Source organism: Sus scrofa, chromosome 11, assembly GCF_000003025.6.
Source record: "Sus scrofa isolate TJ Tabasco breed Duroc chromosome 11, Sscrofa11.1, whole genome shotgun sequence".
Classification (NCBI taxonomy): Eukaryota; Metazoa; Chordata; class Mammalia; order Artiodactyla; family Suidae; genus Sus; species Sus scrofa.
Genome location: NC_010453.5, coordinates 69,359,603 through 69,377,425, shown reverse-complemented (window position 1 = coordinate 69,377,425; position 17,823 = coordinate 69,359,603). Strand labels below are relative to the sequence as shown.

General features: G+C 46.2%; 1 protein-coding gene across 5 annotated transcripts in view; it reads left to right on the top strand.

Moving 5' to 3' along the window:
• TMTC4 (transmembrane and tetratricopeptide repeat containing 4) overlaps window positions 1-16,207 on the top strand; it is an 81,551-nt gene extending 65,344 nt beyond the window's left edge. For 4 of the 5 annotated variants that reach the window (XM_013980646.2, XM_013980645.2, XM_013980644.2 and 1 more), the window contains 4 exons: window positions 4,871-4,985; window positions 6,184-6,296; window positions 13,254-13,323; window positions 14,984-16,207. In XM_013980646.2, coding sequence (XP_013836100.1) covers window positions 4,871-4,985; window positions 6,184-6,296; window positions 13,254-13,323; window positions 14,984-15,132 — 447 coding nt within the window. In that variant the 3' untranslated portion in view covers window positions 15,133-16,207. 5 annotated transcript variants of the gene reach the window in all.

The following is a 17,823-nucleotide window of genomic DNA, read 5'->3' as shown; positions in this document are numbered from 1 at the left end:
GGCCTCCAAGTCATCGTCTCCCATCTCAGATGCAGGGAGTCACCAGCTCCCTCGGGAATCCGTGTTTATAAACAGCAGCAACCTTCCTCAGTGGTTCCCGGCCCCTGTTGTTGCTTCTGCCTCCACGAGGCATCTGTCTGAACGCTGAGCAGAGAGACGGACCAGGTCGGAGCCGAAGAAACTCTTTGCAGAAAGAAACCTAGAAAACATGTGCTGCTCTCAGTGTATTGAAAATCCAGGCTTCACTTTTTACTGTGATGGGAATGTGTTTGGTCTAAACTGCTTTGTTTCTGGACCGGGTGGTTGTGATGCTGGAGTTTAGGAGCGGAGGGAACAAGAGGCAGGAGCATGTGACTGACTGATGAAGGTCTACCCCTTTTTACTCTGCCTAAGTCACTTTACATGACGGATACTTGCTTGTGTTATAAATTTTCTTGTCTTTTTTTTTTCCCGCCTGGAAGTTCCCAGGCCAGGGGTCACATCAGAGCTGCAGCTGCCAGCCACAGCCACAAGAGATCCGAGCCGCAGCTTCGACCTACACCACAGCTCCCTGCTGAGCAAGGCCAGGAATCGAACCCACATTCTCATGGACACTAGTCGGGTTTGTAACCCACTGAGCCACAAGGGGAATTCCTGTGTTATAAATTTCAAAGTGTTATTACTTGCGTGTTATTACTATTCCAAAAGTAGAAGACTTGTTTCAGTTGCCCTGTGTCATGGGAAGATGCCGTCTCTGTAGAAAAAGGGAATTATTTCTCCCCGGATGGAGGGGAGATGGCAGTGACATGACTGTGTCCATGCAACAGCAAGTCGTTTGAGGAAGGAGAGTGATGGCAAGATATTCTCATTGTCCAGAGCCCTGTCGCTGTGCCTGTGTTCCTGTTTTCATTTGTTTTCAACTTCTGTACCTTATGATCAAATTATATCCTTTGATGTTGAAACAGCTTTCTCTGTGAAAGGTGAAGGTTTGAGGAGAGCTAAATCTATTCTAGTGCTAAGCTGCTGTCGGGGAGGGAAAAAGAGTTTTCCTTCTCCCCGCCTAGATTCTCAGACCGGGGCCCTGCCAATGAGACTGGCCATAGATGAACAGGAGAAGAACAGGCTTTCACCCGGGAGCAATTCAGTGAGGAGTCGCTCGGAGGACTGGCTAGAACTGGGGCTCGTAGAGCCTCTTAGCAAAGAACCGTACATCTGTAGAAAAGGGATGAGACCGAGGAAGAGAGTTCCGCCTCCCAGGTGACCAGCGGTGGGAAGGCAAACGCGTGAGGTGCGGTCGGGTCGGTTCACCTTCTCCACGGCCCTAAAACTTCCCCAGCGCAGGTGGTCGTCGTCCTTTCTCGGAAGTTTCTCAGGGACACTCCAGGAAAGCCTCTTCTGCATCTGTTGAGTCTCAGATGCCTTCACTGCAGTAATCTTGATGCAAAATGGCACATCTGGGGTGGCATTTTCTGGTCCTCTATGTGGTTTTCTTGAATGAGGCGGGGAGAGACGATAAAACGGCACCCTAATGATATCAGTAGAGACCAGAAAATCCAGTCGCACCCAAAGCACGGTGGGTCCTTGCAAAGTTAATGAAGCGAGAAGGGGACTGGGGACAAACTGGGTATCATCTGACTACTTACGTGGTTATTGCAGAGTTACCCTCTCTGTTTACTGGGTCCACACTAGCACTTGTGGGAGGTATTATAGGTGACATACTTTTTTTTTTTCCTTTTTGGAGGCAGCTCTTTTTGCAGGTTATTGATTGTGAAGGGAGTGTATCTGCCTGTATCCCTCGGTTATACTTTAAAGCTCTAATACCTAGCAATCTTCTTCCTTCCGCTAGTCGCCACCTGTCACTGCAGTGCCTTGGGGTTTAGAAAGTTGAGAATTTATGCCCAATGAGCCAAGTTCCTTCCGAAAAAAGGAAGACAATATAAAATAGGGGATTTTTAGCATTTGTGCTCCAGCCCCTGGAATGCATTCCCACTCTCATGCAGAAGGCCACCTGCAGTGTGAACTATATTGAGCCCTTGTACTGCTCTCTGTATATTGTTTACTAATTATGCTACCATAAAATAGTATTCCTTTGTTCCCTCCCGCCAACAGTTCTTATTTAAAGATTTTGCTCTCCATTGTTATCTAATTATCCAGCTTTTGCCTGCTTGACAGCTTAAAAGCATTAAGAGCTTAATCTTCAACAACTCAACCAGTATATTTATATATTGGCAAATAATAGGAACTTAATAACTTAAGAGTTCCTTTAAAAAAAAAAATCCTCCTTAGTCATTCTTTAATAATGGGAGACAGAAATGTGTTTTGATTTCTGGATCCAGATATGAAGAGCATATAGTGCAGTTCCCTGGTGCTGTAGAAAAGTGGGACGAGCTGGCGTACTTGGGACACATTACTGATGTTAGAGAATTACACTGCTAGTGACTAGAGTTGTGACCGGAGACCGTTCATTGTGCAGGACTAATTGTATCAGTCTGGACCCATTGGGAAAATCCAAAGCATGCTAAGGATTTTAAATATAAAAGATTCAGTACAGCAAACTGGTTAGACCGTTGTTGGAAGAGTGCACAAGAAAAGTGGGGTTAGGCGAACAGGGTGAAGGGGTACCACCAGAATTTAAGAGTTCAGAGAAACACCACATCTCAGGAGCTTCCATCACCTCAAGAACAGAGATGGTGACAGAAGGACCACAGTCCAGCTCTGGGATGTGGAGGAAAGGACATGGCTACTTTAGAGATGCTGCCAAGGACCAGGAAAAAGAGGGAGAATTAGGTAGAAAAGGCTATGCCCTCTTCTAACCATCTGATCATCACCTGTGATTCCTATTGGCAGAGACTTAACAAGGAGCCAAGAAGCAAAGCACCCTGGGAAATGTAGTTTGCAGCTCATGGGAGGGTGAGCATAGGATTAGTAGGTAAATGATGTGCTTATTACCTGTCCATTTTTTGGATGGATAGTTCTTGCCAACTCAGCCCTTTTCTCTGTTTCCCTTAAAGTGCTTAATCACTTTGTACAGATGCTATAGAGGATAAAGTTGAAGGCAAAATAAGAGTAAACGGTCCCTGATTCAATCTGGTGTTATTCTTCAATAAGTAGTAGTAGTAAGAAGTACTAGTAGTAATACTAAGATAATAAAATATGTGGAGAAGGTTTTCGTTGTATAAACAAGGTTATAGTGGCTTTCCTGGGTGCATTAGAAAGAATGTCACCACAGACTTGGCGTTCCCATGGTGGCTCACCAGAAGCAAATCTGACCAGGGTCCATGAGGACACAGGTTAGATCCCTGGCCTCGCTCAGTGGGTTAAGGATTCGGCATTGCCCTGATCTGTGGTGTAGGTCACAGATGTGGCTTGGATCTCACATTGCTGTGGCTGTGGTGTAGGCCGGCGGTTATAGCTCCAATTCGACCCCTAGCCTGGGACCCTCCATATGCTTCAGGTGCAGCCCTAAAAGAACCAAAAAAAAACAAAAAACAAAAACAAAAAAAACAGAAAGAATGTCACCACAGATCTTGACTCAGATACATTTCACTTGCTGGAGAGAATTGGCTGAGAAATTAATAAAACATCGAATCTAGAGAGACAATTAAATGTTCGTATAATTAAGCAGCCTAAATTATTTCAAGTTGTTGAACTTTACATATTTCTTCATTTAAGGGCTAAAATATTGTAATTTGAATTTCTGAGTCTCATGGGAAATTCCGACAACATCTTCAGCAAATAGATATTCACAAATGTTTCCATAATTCATGAAACCTTTCTTTTTCTTGCATAATATGCCACCTATTTGCTGTCTGGAGTCATAGGGCAAGTCCAAATGTTTCTGTTGTCTAATGAAAAGACAGTCTTGGACAGTAAATAAGGAAATAGCCTTAAACTCTGATAATCATAATACTTTTTCGCAGAGTTGAAGTAACCAAGTCCTTCAGACGAGATGTGCATTCTTTGAATCGAGTTAAGGGGGGCAAGAGGGTCACCTGCTAAAGATCCATCACTCTCTCCCTCCGTGTGCTTTTATTAACGATGCAAATTGAGAGCCAGGCGTTCTGTATTCTGTTCTCGGTATTGAACAGCCGGCCCTCCCAGAAGAAAGCGGCAGGTCATTCCCTCCTTCCTGAAGGAGGCAAGCAGGCTCCAAATTGCCAAATTACCACTGGAGACTTTGCTGAGGTCATAAAGTATATGTGATACACTCATGGTTTTATATGAAGCTCTGATGTCAGCAGAAGATGCTGCAAGACTGTTTTTCACAAGGTGAATTTGACACAAGCAGCTTTTAATCACATTATGTGTTTTGTATACCATTTAAAATAATACCTAGACTATATGAAGTTCTTTCCAGAAAGATACTAATGATTAGGTTTTTAACTTACCTCTCTTCGATAAACATGATCGGATGTCTGGAATCACTCAATTATGAGTTAGTGATGGAAGGTTTGTGGGCTCAGGAGCTAGACCGCCTGGTTCTGCTCCCTGCTTTCCCGTTTCTAGATGGGGAGCTCTGGGCAAGTGACTTTCTTTCTCTGTGCCTCAGTTAGTTCATCTGTAAAATGTGGACAGTTCTTGACTGAAAAAAAAAAAAAATGTTTTGGCTGTGCCTATGACATGTGGAAGTTCCTGGGCCAGGGATTGAACCCACGCCACAGCAGCCGCCCACGCTGCTGCAGGGACCATGCCAGGTCCTTAACCCACTGTGCCACGAGAGAACGCCTCGTTGCGATTGTTGTGAGGATTCAATGAGTTAAGGTGAAAAACTAGAAGCTCAGTAAACGGAAGTTCAGTTTGGTTTGGTTTGGTTGTATCTTGGCGAGAGCGCGCAGCAACGCTGGAATGTTGATTTTGGCGGTGGGGTGGGGGGTCCACGCTTTATCTCCAGTATGCAGATCTGAATCGTCACGTGGATGCCCTGCACGCATGGAGAAATGCTACCGCGCTGAAGCCAGAGCACAGTCTGGCTTGGAACAACATGATCATCCTCCTCGATAACACAGGTACAGACAGCGGGCGAGCTGAGTCGGACGGAGCAAACGGCTCCACGGGGCAGCACCGCTGGGTGATTGGGGAATAGAAGTCAGGGTGCTTGTTCCCTCCAGCGTGTGTTAGAGGTTTTTTTTTAATTAACGTGGGGTGCGGTATTTTGCACGACAAAATGTCTGTTCTCCTGGAAAATTGGGTTTCCTTTGACATATTGGAATATGAATGTTTGGGAAGCGACACTTCGCTTGGCGTTGGCGTTGAGTCATGGGGGCAGGTGTGCACTGACATCTCATTTCTTCTGAAGCCTGAAGATGATGGCGAAATGGCCGTCATCCAGGGTGCTGGAGGTGCCCAGAAATAAAGTAAGAAAATGGCCTCTGGGCTTATGAAATGAACAGTGCCAAGTCCATGTTCTGAAATTCATGGACGATACTCAAAGGGGGTGCCCTCAAACCTGCATTCAGAGATTCTTATTTTCAATACAGTGCTAATAAACGTGATGATCTGGCTTCTTAGTCCATAGGAGACTCAGTCAATTAGAAGTTTCCCTGCTCCCCCCATGTTAAAAATCCAAGCATCTCAGGGAGTTCCCATTGTGGCTCACTGGTAACGAACCCAACTACTATCCACGAGGATGTGGGTTCAATCCCTGGCCTCACTCAGTAGGTTAAGGATCCGACATTGCTGTGAGCTGTGATAATGCCTAATCCTTAACCACTAGGCCACCAGAGGACTCCACTCAAAAGCTATTGTGGAGTTGCCATTGTGGCTCAGTGGGTGAAGAACCCAATGCTATCTCTGAGGATGCGGGTTCAATCCCTGGCCTCACTCCGTGGATCATGTATCCAGCGTTGCCTCAAGTTGCAGCATAGATCACAGATGCAGCTTGGATCCAGTGTGGCCGTGGCCGTGGCCATGGCCTCAGCTGCAACTCCGATTTGATCCCTCACCCAGGAACTCCTATTATGCTGCAGGTGCAGCCTTAAAAAGGAAAAAACTGCTCTTTGTGTGTTATGTCAGCATTATGCTTGACTGCGATGGCTTTGCAACTGATAGGATCATTTGTGTGTGTGTATATTACATTCCACATTGACTTTCTGACGTAATTTATTCATAATCACGCATGATGCACATAAGCCCTGTTAATTAGAGAGGCTGCAATGCTAGTACAGCATGAACGTGTTTCATACATTTTCTGGTTTTTACTCACAGGTAACTTAGCCCAAGCTGAAGCTGTTGGAAGAGAGGCACTGGAATTAATACCCAACGATCATTCTCTGATGTTCTCGTTGGCAAACGTGCTGGGGAAGTCCCAGAAATACAAGGTGCGTGACCTGCAGGCCGTGACCCGCAGCCTCTGGCGGGAGCCCCCAGTGTAACTTCTACCCGGTTAAATTCCGAAGGAGGCCCAGACGGGGGTCACTGCACAGGAGTGTGTCTGGGTCAGTTTGCTGCCTGGCGAAGTTGCCCAGAAGATGGATTTGTGGAGGCCAACGCCTCGTGCTTCTGGTCAGAATTCACCCCAGTTGCTCAAACATGGGAGGGGCAGAGAAGCTCAAAGAAGGATCCATGCTCTTCCCAGCAGCTGCCCAGCCCTGACATGACGCTGCGATGCTGTCCCAGGCTGTGGGGCGGGGAGGGAGCTCTGGTGTATTTCTGGGTGTTGTCTTCTGCCCGTAGAAAAACAGCCCATGGAGAATATAGGGTTGCTTCTTGCTGCTTCCAAGTTATTCCTCATCTATAGAAAGTCACGGTCATTGGCAAGGCCCTAGAAGTTTCTGAACAGCAAAACCCATGCAATATTAGGTCTCGGCTCTACCTAACTGGGCTCCCGCAATTGAGCAGCACAGACCATGATTCGGAAGGCGTGTGACTCCCTGTGTATTGAAGGGGACTCGGCATTACTAACAGCACTGACCTCAGACTTTAATTTTGTGGATCAGAACCACCAAGGGAGCCTGTGAGAACACAGAACCAGGCCCTCTCCCTGTGTCCCAGTTGGGCAATGTCAGGGAATATGCTCTTTATTTTATTTTCATTTTTAGTTGCCCCATGGCATATGGAGCTCCCAGGCCAGGGATCCTATCCAAGCTGCAGTTGACCTAAGCCACAGCTGTGGCAATGCCAGATCCCTAACCCACTGTGCCGGCCCAGGGATCGAACCCACGTCCCAGTACTCCCAAGACACCGCCAATCCTGTTGTGTCATACCAGGAGCTCCAGGCATATGGGGTTTTTTTTTCTTTTTTTTTTTTGTCTTTCCTAAGGCCGCACCCTTGACACATGAAGCTTCCCAAGCCTAGGGGTCTAAGAGCTGTAGCTGCCGGCCTACACCACAGCTGCATCAACACAGGATCCAAGCCTTGTCCGAGACCTACACCACAGCTCACGGCAATGCCGGATCCTTAACCCACTGAGCGAGGCCAGGAATCGAACCCATAACCTCATGGTTCCTAGTCGGATTCGTTAACCACAGAGCCATGACGGGAACTTAAAAATATGCATTTTTGCTTCCTAATACAGAAAGCACGCTTTTGGAAGCAGTGTCTTTGTCTTCTCATAAGAGAACTCTTTTCCTGTCTGAGTCAGGGGCTGTACTTCATTTTGGTCACACTAGGCCAAAAAGTAGGGATTGATTCGTATCTGCCGCAGCTTGTTCACTTCTCCTGTTCGGCTCATTGGACAGCATTATCAGTGTAATTTTCTGTAACAGCAGTAAGGTAGCTCATGCATTTCTCTCCTTTTTGAACTGAATAATCAGGGAGTTTAATAGCTTCAGTATACATTCTTGAATTTCTAGATTTTTCTCACAGATGACCTTTGGAGGGCTTTCATTTTATCTTTCCTGCACTGCTTGTGTAGAGGGGAGGGTGGGGAAGTTTCCCAGTTCCCTTCTAATGACTTTCCAGCCACCTGTCAGCCTGGGAGGGGGGTGGGGTATCCAGTGACCACGTCATCTTCAAGATAACAGCTTGTATTGATTTTTCTGTCATCCCACAGCCTCTAAACTGGAAATCCTATAAAGGTGACAGGACCTGGGGTTGATTTAGCTCCCCGTCCACATTGTTCTTTTTTTTTTTTTTTCCCCCCAGATAAAAGTAGAAAATACTCCATATAGCAGAATGGAGAAATGAATTTCCCATTTCTCTACACATTTCGCATCCTGTCTGGGCCGGGGGCACTGAGACTCAGATGAGGCAACGGAAGAGAAAATCTCAAATAGGGAACTTAGCTTTGGGTGCTGGGCAGGGATGCTCGGACAAGGAGGTGACATGGTGACTTGCAGGGGCCGAGCGAGCGGGCCCTCCCGCCTGTTCACCGTGTCTGTGGTCTGTACAACTCACTCTCTGGCTACGCGTGTGCTGTTTGAGGTCATCACTCACCTCTGATTGATTGGTCTCTTTAATGAGCTTGAGGGGGCTCCCTGAGGTCAGTCTTAAGCCCCATTTTTGTGTTTCTGTGGCCCTCCTGCCCGCTGAGGGGCACTGAGTACCTGCTTAGCCAGCAGCTGTGAAACGATGAAACCCCTCCCACATCCGCTCCACAACATCCATGCTTCTGGAATCTATTTTGAGTCTTTGATGTGAGCATCTCATTGTATCTGGTGACTGGGGGGCACTTTTTATCCAAGCAGCCCCTTTTCCCCACGGCTGTCACTTAACACTCCTCAGTCTGTCCATCTGTAAAACAGAGATGATGCCTAGAAAGAAACGCACAAGAACGTAACTGTTAAACATTGTATAAATGTATATACATTTATATGTGGCGTTCCCATTGTGGCTCAGCTCTGACAAACCTGACGAGTGTCCGTGAGGATACAGGTTCGATCCCTAGCCTCCATCAGTGGGTTAAGGATCCAGTGTTGCCATGAGCTGTGCTGTGGTTTGCAGATGCAGCTCAGATCCCCTGTGGCTACGGCTGTGGTGTAGGCCGGCAGCTGCAGCTCCTATTTGACCACTAGCCTGGAAACTTCCATATGCCACAAGTGGGGCCCTGAAAAGCAAAAAATATGTGTGTGTGTGTATACACACATTTATATATATATATATATATATATATATATATATATATATATTTATACAATGTTTCATAGTGTATAGCAGTAATTTTAGTTTAGTGACCATTTAATAAAACTCTTAAGGATCATTAAATTCTATTAGAATTTGTAATGTCTGGAATTCCCATTGTGGCTCAGAGGGTTCAGAAACCGACTAGTATCCCTGAGGATACAGGTTCAATCCCTGGCCTTGCTCAGTGGGTTAAGGATCCAGTCTTGCCACAAGCTGCAGCTTAGGTCGCAGATTTGGCTCGGATCCCGTGTTGCTGTGGCTGTGGTGTAGGCCGGAGGCTACAGCTCCAATTTGACCCCTAGCCCGGGAACTTCCATACGCCATAGTGGGGACTTAAAAAGAAAAAAGTTGGAGTTCCCGTCGTGGCGCAGTGATTAACGAATCCGACTAGGAACCATGAGGTTGCGGGTTCGGTCCCTGCCCTTGCTCAGTGGGTTAACGATCTGGCGTTGCCATGAGCTGTGGTGTAGGTTGCAGATGCGGCTCGGATCCCGCGTTGCTGTGGCTCTGGCGTAGGCCGGTGGCTACAGCTCCAATTCAACCCCTAGCCTGGGAACCTCCATATGCCCCGGGAGCGGCCCAAGAAATAGCAACAACAACAAAAGACAAAAGACAAAAAAAAAAAGAAAAAAGTTAAAAGTAAATTAAGAATTTGTAATGCCTTTTGCCATTTAATTTCCAAGGTGTGGCTAATTCCCAGTGTGGCAGAAATACAAACAGCGTGCCTTCCAGTGGTTCACATTGCGTCTCCTGCCGATTCTCTCTTTGCATTGCCTGTTGCACGGGGCCTGTGGTTGAAAAGCAGATGACATTCAGAGAGCAGTTTGGCCAATTCTAGACGTTTATGTCACTTTCACGAAGCCTTTTTTTTTTTTTAATTTTGGCCACATCTAGATAACTACGTATTATTTAGTTGATATCTTTCTTTAAATAGACCCTTTTTTTATGGCTGCACCTGCAGCGTATGGAAGTTCCCAGGCCAGGGATTCAAGCCACAAGCCACAGCCGCTGCTGCTCCTGCGTCCTTTAACCCACTGTACTGCAGGCTGGGGACGAACCTGTGCCTCTACCGCAACCTGAGCTGCTGTAGTAGGAGTCTTCACCCGCTGTGCCACAGCAGGAACTTCTTTAAATAGATTTTTAACACCGACCAATCGTGTTTAAAGTGGAAACGTGCTCTCCTTACTAGAAATGTAATGTAGGTGAAAATAGAATAATTTTACTAAATCTCACGTAGGGACTATTGCTGAACAAAGCTCTGAGCCTGAGGACAGCCCTCTGTGAGCTCAAAGGGAGAGGAGCAGGTTGGGAGGGTGGCCCAGAGACTTTGTCTGGACTGAATTGCAAGAGAGGAAGGAGAGTCGGAGAGAGAAGGACTGACTGTTGCCACTGGGCATCCTGGGCTCCACTTCCTGTTGGACCACCTGTGTTCACTTTCCAGCTGGAGTGGTCCACAGGCTGTGTCTTGTGAAACACCGTCTGAGCAAGAAGATGCAGGTTTAGGGGTGCCACAGTGGTGATGCCGCAACCCCCCCTTGGCAGGGGGCGGGGGGACAGTGTGGCTGAAGTGACCTCTGACTGCTCGGTCCTCGCCACCTAGACGAAAAGGCCCTCACCTGCTTCTCCTTTGCAAGGCCTTGCTCTGTCCCCTGTGTTACCCTAAACCCTGGTCAAATACGTTTTCTCTAATACTCTTTAGAAAATACGTTCCTTATTGTCTGGTGATGAAAAACCATCCCCGCCTTTAAATGGGCGTGTATTTATTTGTTCCGTGGCATAAGTCAGCTTGTTACCTGGGTCTCAGAGCATCCTCAAACCTCCACAGAAGGTCAGTTTATAAATGGTGTATTGCTTCTCTCAACAGGGCCATTAAGAAGCCTGATTTAGGAGTTCCCCTTGTGGCTCAGTGCGTTGAGAACCCGACATCGTATCTATGAAAATGTGGATTCAATCCCTCGCTTTGCTTAGTGGGTTAAGGATCCGGTGTTGCTGTGGCTGTGGTATAGGCTGGCAGCTGCTGCTCCAATTTGACCCCTAGCCTGGAAACTTCCATATGCTCCGGGCGCAGCCGTAAAAAGACAGCCCCCCGCCCCCAAAAAAAGGCCTGATTTCATAGATGAGCATTTCATAGGCTTTGAGTACTTGCAGACTTCGTGTTCTAACAAGGGGTCCCTCCAGCCCCCTGCCTCCTAGGCCCCAGGGGCGGTCGCAGGAGCCTCTGACCCCTCCTCTCAGGGCTGTCCCAATGTCACCCAAGGTGGAGTCCGCTCCCCCACAAACCCACTCTTCCTCCTGACGCCCCTTGTTTTGTCAGCGTGCCATCGTTTTCCTCCCTTCCAGGCTCGGAAACTTTGAGTCCTGTTTTTCCTCCCCGTTACCTCGCTGGTGCTCATACCCGTCTCCACTGGCCTGGCCTTGCTAAGAGCGGCAGCCCCCAAACAGGCTGCAAGGCCCGCCCTCCCCGCCCCCAGCCCCACTCTCCTAAACTCCTCTGCATCCCAAGACCTGACCCTGACTGCAGTCGTCCTGAGTGGTGTGCACACTCGTGGGCGTTTGGGAAATGAGTTAAGGGAACCAAGAAGTGAGTCCAGTGTCCTAACTTGCTGAGCTGACTTGCCTTTTATCTCTACGTCTGTGGTCTCCGGGTGACACTGCTTCATCTGCATGTGGGCGGGCGTTTTAAAGTAGACAGAGGTCCCCTGGCTTTCCCGTTTCTCAGATTCGAGGGTTTTAAATGGAAAAGTTTGAAAATCATCAGAGGGAGCGCAGCTGCAAACCACCGCACAGCTGCACAACCCATTTGATTTTTGGTTGGTTTGTGTTGTTTTCATTTTTGTTTGTAGCCTCCCTAGCATGGCAGGAAAATCGTAGTGTTCTTTGAAGGAATTTCCACTCCTGAAATTCAGTGTAGACACTCACTGCGAACCGAGTTCTGAAGGTGACATCCTGCGCATTATCCTGACATCTTTACTCGGTCCCTCTCTGACCACATTGCTAAACTCAGGTTTTTCTCTGCCAGCTCCGTCTGAAAGGCGCTGGTTTCAGAGATGTTCGACAAGACGCCCAGCCTCTTTCTCAAGAGTGGCACAGGCCAGCAGAGGGCAGGGAAGCCCATCTCCCTGGACTTTGTAAAAACACATGATCCCAGGAGTTCCCCTCTGGCTCAGTAGGTTAAGGATCCAGTGCTGTCACTACTGTGGCTCTGGGCACTGCTGGGGCTCGGGTTCAGTCCCTGGCCCAGGAACTCCCGTATGCCCCAGGCGCAGCCAGATAAATAAAGCACATCATTCTGGATGTGGGAAGCTCCTCGGGAGAAGCTGAAGTAGGACATAAAAGGGAAGCTTGTCCTCGAACGCCCAGCCTTGGTTGTTGAAGCTTAGCCTTGGATCCTGATAAAGCTAGGTGGCTCTTTAGGAACAAGAATATAGGTGGTGTAATAGTCACCACTGGCAGCTTGTCACCAAGAACGGTTGGGCGTCTTTATTTCTCAGCATTGTGGCGGAAAGGGACCATCCGGCCGGCCGTGGTCCCACAATAAGGAGCTGGGAAAACACTCGGCGGGTGTCTCTGTGGCTGGATTGGAAGTGACTGCTTCACGGGGAAATGCATATAGGAAGATGGGTTCCCACATGTCAGGGGCATTCCGTCATGGTCACATATGAGCCTGCAGTGGCTGAGGTGACAGGTGGCTATTCTTCCTCATTCTCTTTGCTCATTTTTTCCAGCTGAATGGGTTGCTTCTGGGTTGCCCGGGGGGTTGTGCGTTCTTAGGGAAGGTTAAACAGACCCCATTTCCTACCTCAGGAATCCTGGAAGCCAGTCAATTCTTCGATGTTGATGGGAAATGACACTTGCCTGGGTGTCCTCAATAGCCCAGCATGTTCCTGCTTTGACCTTTGCCCCCTGCACCCTGAAATGACCCACTTGCTTGTAGTTGCTGAACTCCTGCCACTTCGGGGAGGCGGGTGGGAGCGTCATTGGCATATTCACCCTCTCTGTGAATCCCCTGCTGCCACTGTCACCTTTGTGTGGTTACGTGCTTCCTGACCCATCACCCTTCCAAGCCTCTGGGCCTCCTGAGTGTTTCTGGAAGGAGGTTTCCCTGGAACAAAACGAACAGGTTCCAAGTGTGAAAACCAGGGGTGATCAAATGGCACACAAAACTTTTGCATTGCGTTTGGTGCCTTATTTTATTCTGTATTTCATTTTTTAGGAATCCGAAGCTTTATTCCTCAAAGCAATTAAAGCTCATCCAAATGCTGCAAGTTACCATGGGAATTTGGGTAAGGAAATTTTTCAGTTTGAATCATTGAAATTCTGTGTCAATTTAATGAGATGGGTACATTTCTGTGAAATCACTGTTGGGAGAGTTGTTTTTCAAGTCTAGTATTGGCCTGTATTTGGTTCTAAAACAAAGCTCTTTTTTCTTTTTTTCAATGGCCGCACCTGAGGCATAGGGAAGTTCCCAGGCCAGGGACTGAACCTGAGCCGCAGCAGTGACCTACATCGCAGCTGCAGCAACTCCAATCCTTTAACTCACTGCATGAGGCCCCAGCTTGAATCCAAGGCTTCACAGTGATCCATGCTGTTGCAGTCAGATTCCTAACCCACTGCACCACAGCAGGAATTCCAACATGGCCTTTGAAAAGAAATTATTACCTTCATAAGGTAGCTAAATAATAGCCAGAGTACAAATCTTTTGTTTTACCCTTCTTTTGAGAGCCGCACCCATGGTATATGGAGGTTCCCAGGCTGGGGTCTAATCAGAGCCATAGCTGTCGGCCTACACCACAGCCACAGCAATGCAGGATCTGAGCCATATCTGCAACCTGCACCACAGCTCACGGCAACACCAGATCCTTAACCCACTGAGCGAGGCCAGGGATTGTACCTGCATCCTCATGGATACTAGTTGGGTTTGTTAACCACTGAGCCACAATGGGAACTCCACAAATCTTAATTGTATGATCAGAACACCCCCCCCCAGAAAAAAAAAACTCCACTCATTTAATCACCTTCTGAGGATAAAACTCAGATTTCCTTTCTCTTCTGAATGGTCCTAGAATGTTAAACTGAGAAATACTTTGGAAGTTTGAAGTCTGACATATGCCCTTTTGCCTCTTCTGTAAGAGATGGTCCATGCCAGCCTGGTCTTCCCGGCATTCGTCTGTTGTACGTCTTGGCTAAAAACCCATTTATAAGGATTTATTCCCTAGAATTCTGTTCTAACACTTTTCATATCTCAATGATTCACATTTTTAGAACATAGCCTGTTGATGTTTGGAAGGCTCAGTTGTGTACTAGTTTTTTCACCATCTCTCCTCCATCCAGACCCCGTAGGTTCTCCTTGCAAAAGACATGGAGCATCCGTACTTGCTCTTGTGCTGGTGCAGAAAGCTAGTTTTACTTAGAAAATCATTCTAATAGAGGCTTACCGTTCTAATAAGTAGATTCATTTTACTGTCGTTTTACGGTCAGATTTTGATGTTGGAGCCCTGAACTCCAGCTGGCAACAAACAAGCTATTATTTTGCCCAGAGGTGTAGAGGAGTCTTTATTAAAGTAAGTGACTAGCCTTCTACAAGGTCAGGGTGCTAAGCGGTGCAGAAGCCCAGCCCCATCCAGCCTGGCTCCTGGGAAATTGGAGGCAGCATCAGGAAACTAGCCTTACTCTTCCTTTTACTTCTTTAGGTGACAGTGTTGCTGTCAGGAGATGGATCTGCCTAGGGATGTGGAGGTGTCAGGGAGCAACTGGGAGTAGTTAGACAGTCGCCAGGGAGCGAGATTACCATAAATTTGGCTTGCAGTACAGACAGTGTTATTTTAAACAATGATTTTTGAAAACTGTTTGCAGAGGTTCTGTAATATTTCTTTGCAAAGTGGTTGGGGACACCGCAAGTTGTTCCGAAGCATCTCCAACGGCATTGATCTGTTGCTGTTTCAGCTGTGCTTTATCATCGCTGGGGACATCTAGACTTGGCCAAAAAACACTATGAAATCTCTCTGCGGCTTGACCCGTCAGCGTCAGGAACTAAGGAGAATTACGGTCTTCTAAGAAGAAAGCTGGAGCAGATGCAAAAGAGAAACGTCTGATCCCTTTTCCCTCCTTTTTTTGAGTTGGTGTGTGGGCGTATGAGGCATACCATTTCGTGTTTACGTTTAACCATGTAAAAGTCTTACACGTTGTTTATTTTTTCTCCTATGAAAACAAAGACATGCAAAAAGATTACAGCACCAGCAATATACTCTCGAATGCTTGATGCAGTTTTGGCATTGAAATTGTATTTTTTTCAGACAAATGTAAATTCTGAAATTCCAAGAAGGATGTCTTTTTTAATTAAAAAGAAAAGGAGAAAAAAAATTCTCTTCCGTGACTTACAGCAGGATTAAACCTGCATTTGGGATGGGAGTCATGTTGCGTGGACTCCTGCTATTATTGCACATCGACTGTGAACAAGAAATGACAAACTGACTCCTAGTTTATATAAATATCTAGTGTGTCTGTATATTAGAATTTTTATTTAATGACAAGAAAGTAAATTAAGATCGTTGGGTTTTAATTTTTTTCAAACAATACGCTAGGAACTACATTTGTAAGGAGATCGTTACTTGTATTTATTTTTATGTTTTTAGCAGGACAAATAACTGAGTGAAGAATGGAAATTGTAACATCTAGGGTATTGACATTTTTTCCATAGGAAAAAATTCACTCCTGCAATATTTTGGGGGTTCTCCAACCTGTGCTGCTTCAAAAACATTGGAAATTATGTAGTGTCCCACATAAACTGTCACTATGAATAGAAAATTCATGCCATGCTTCAGGCAAAAGCAGGCAGCCTGATGTCTTTTTTTCTTTCTGTTATACTAGTATTAAGAGGGCTACACATCCATGTAAGTTGCTTTTTTATGTTAACTGTAAAGCAGTTTTCCATTCAGCTTTCTGGAACCACAGAAAATGCAAGAGTAAATGTTCTCTCAAAAGGAACCACATTTGAGGAGTTTATGATATTTTTTAAGAACTGGATTATTTATCCTGTTTTATTGGATAAGAATAATCATGTTTGTTTTGCTTTATTCTTCTATATATACTGTTGACCTTATGACTTATGCAATCAATGTAATTTCTTATGTAGTAAAATAAAAATTACACAAACCAGTATAAAAGTGTTCATATTGTCTTCTCATTTATTTATCTATTTATTTTGCTTTTTAGGGCCACACCTGCAGCATTTGGAAGTTCCCAGGCTAGGGGTTGAATCGGAGCTGCAGCCAATGGCCTGCACCACAGCCACAGCAACACCAGATCCGAGCCCTGTCTGCAATCTACACCGCAGCTCAAGCAACACTGGATCTTTAACCCACTGAGCAAAGGGCAGGGATTGAACCCACATCCTCATGGATGCTAGTTGGGTTCGTAACCCACTGAATCACAATAGGAACTCTTTTTTTTTTTTTTTTAATTTTTAAAAATTTTTTGGCCACAGCATGCAGCAACTTGATGTGTATCTCAGTTCTCATGCCAAGTACTGAAAATGCTGAATCCTAACCACTAGCCCAACAGGAACCTCCCCATGCTGCCTTCTTAACAGATGATTTTCAAGTTTGCTGACTCTTTGTCCTCTTTCCCTTAAAATGAAATCGAAGTGACCTCTTCATCCCTTCTAGTAGGTGGCTTCTGTTTGGGACCATTTCATAGAATTGTACTATGGAGTTACCCAGATTCAACGAATGGGCGGAACGGATCCTCCACTGAGATGAGAATGGATCCTACATTGAGGTGAATTTGATATTCTACACTCACTTTGTGGTGGGGGGGGGAGGTTGGCAGGAGGCGAGGGCAGCCTGGAAGTTGGAGGGGGGCAGAGCAGCACAGAGTTGTAAATCAGTCGTTGTAATACGATGGTTGAGATACATCAGAAAAGAAACTGCCGTATTTCAGAGATTTCAGAAATGCCCCCAGAACAACAGTAAGAATTTATAGAGCTCTTAGGGGCCAGAGCTGCCTTATTCTTATTTATGACCCTATAGGGCTTAGCTTGGCAGATAATAGATGCACTCGATGCTTGTTCTTTTTTTAAAGCAGATTTCTTTCTTTAAAACAGTGCTTGTCTTTGGAGAGTAAAAAAATATATATATTTCTAAAAGCCCCTCAGGATTCATTATATTCCCCCACTGATTAGTACTAAAACTTGACGTCAAGAAGTGCCACTCCAGGACCCCTGCCTACAGAACGGATCCCCTTAGCTTTCACCCGCTCCATCTCTGGATTTCCATCACAAGCTGTCTTCTGTCCAGAGAAAACAGTCATCAGTTTGATTGATATTTCAGGAAGTCTTTTATCTCAGCGGATTTGGGAAGTTGCTGCTCCTTTTTCTTCCTCCTTTTTTCCATCTTAAGGTGGCTGCCCTCTTTATTTCTTGGGTTTCCTTTCTAACAGGACTGAAGTGGAACTCTGTCTCCCCATTCCCCTCTTATTTGGTTTTTGTTTGTTTGTGTTGCTAATCACAGTAGGGGTTGGGTGGGGGTAGGGGGAATGCCAGAACAAATGTGGGGGTCGTTGCCAGTTCGGGAAATCTGAGAGCCCTGGTCATGGTCCTTCTCCCCCGAGAGTGAGCCTCATGAAACCCTGCAAGGTGGTAAGCGGTGGTTTTTTCTTTATCTTCCCTGTTTAGACACATTCTTACATTTATTTCTTAAAAACTCCACTCTATAAACATGGCCCACCATGCCTTCCCAGGGCTCTTTGGGGTTCTGATTCTATCATTTTTCTTTTCTTTTTGTTGT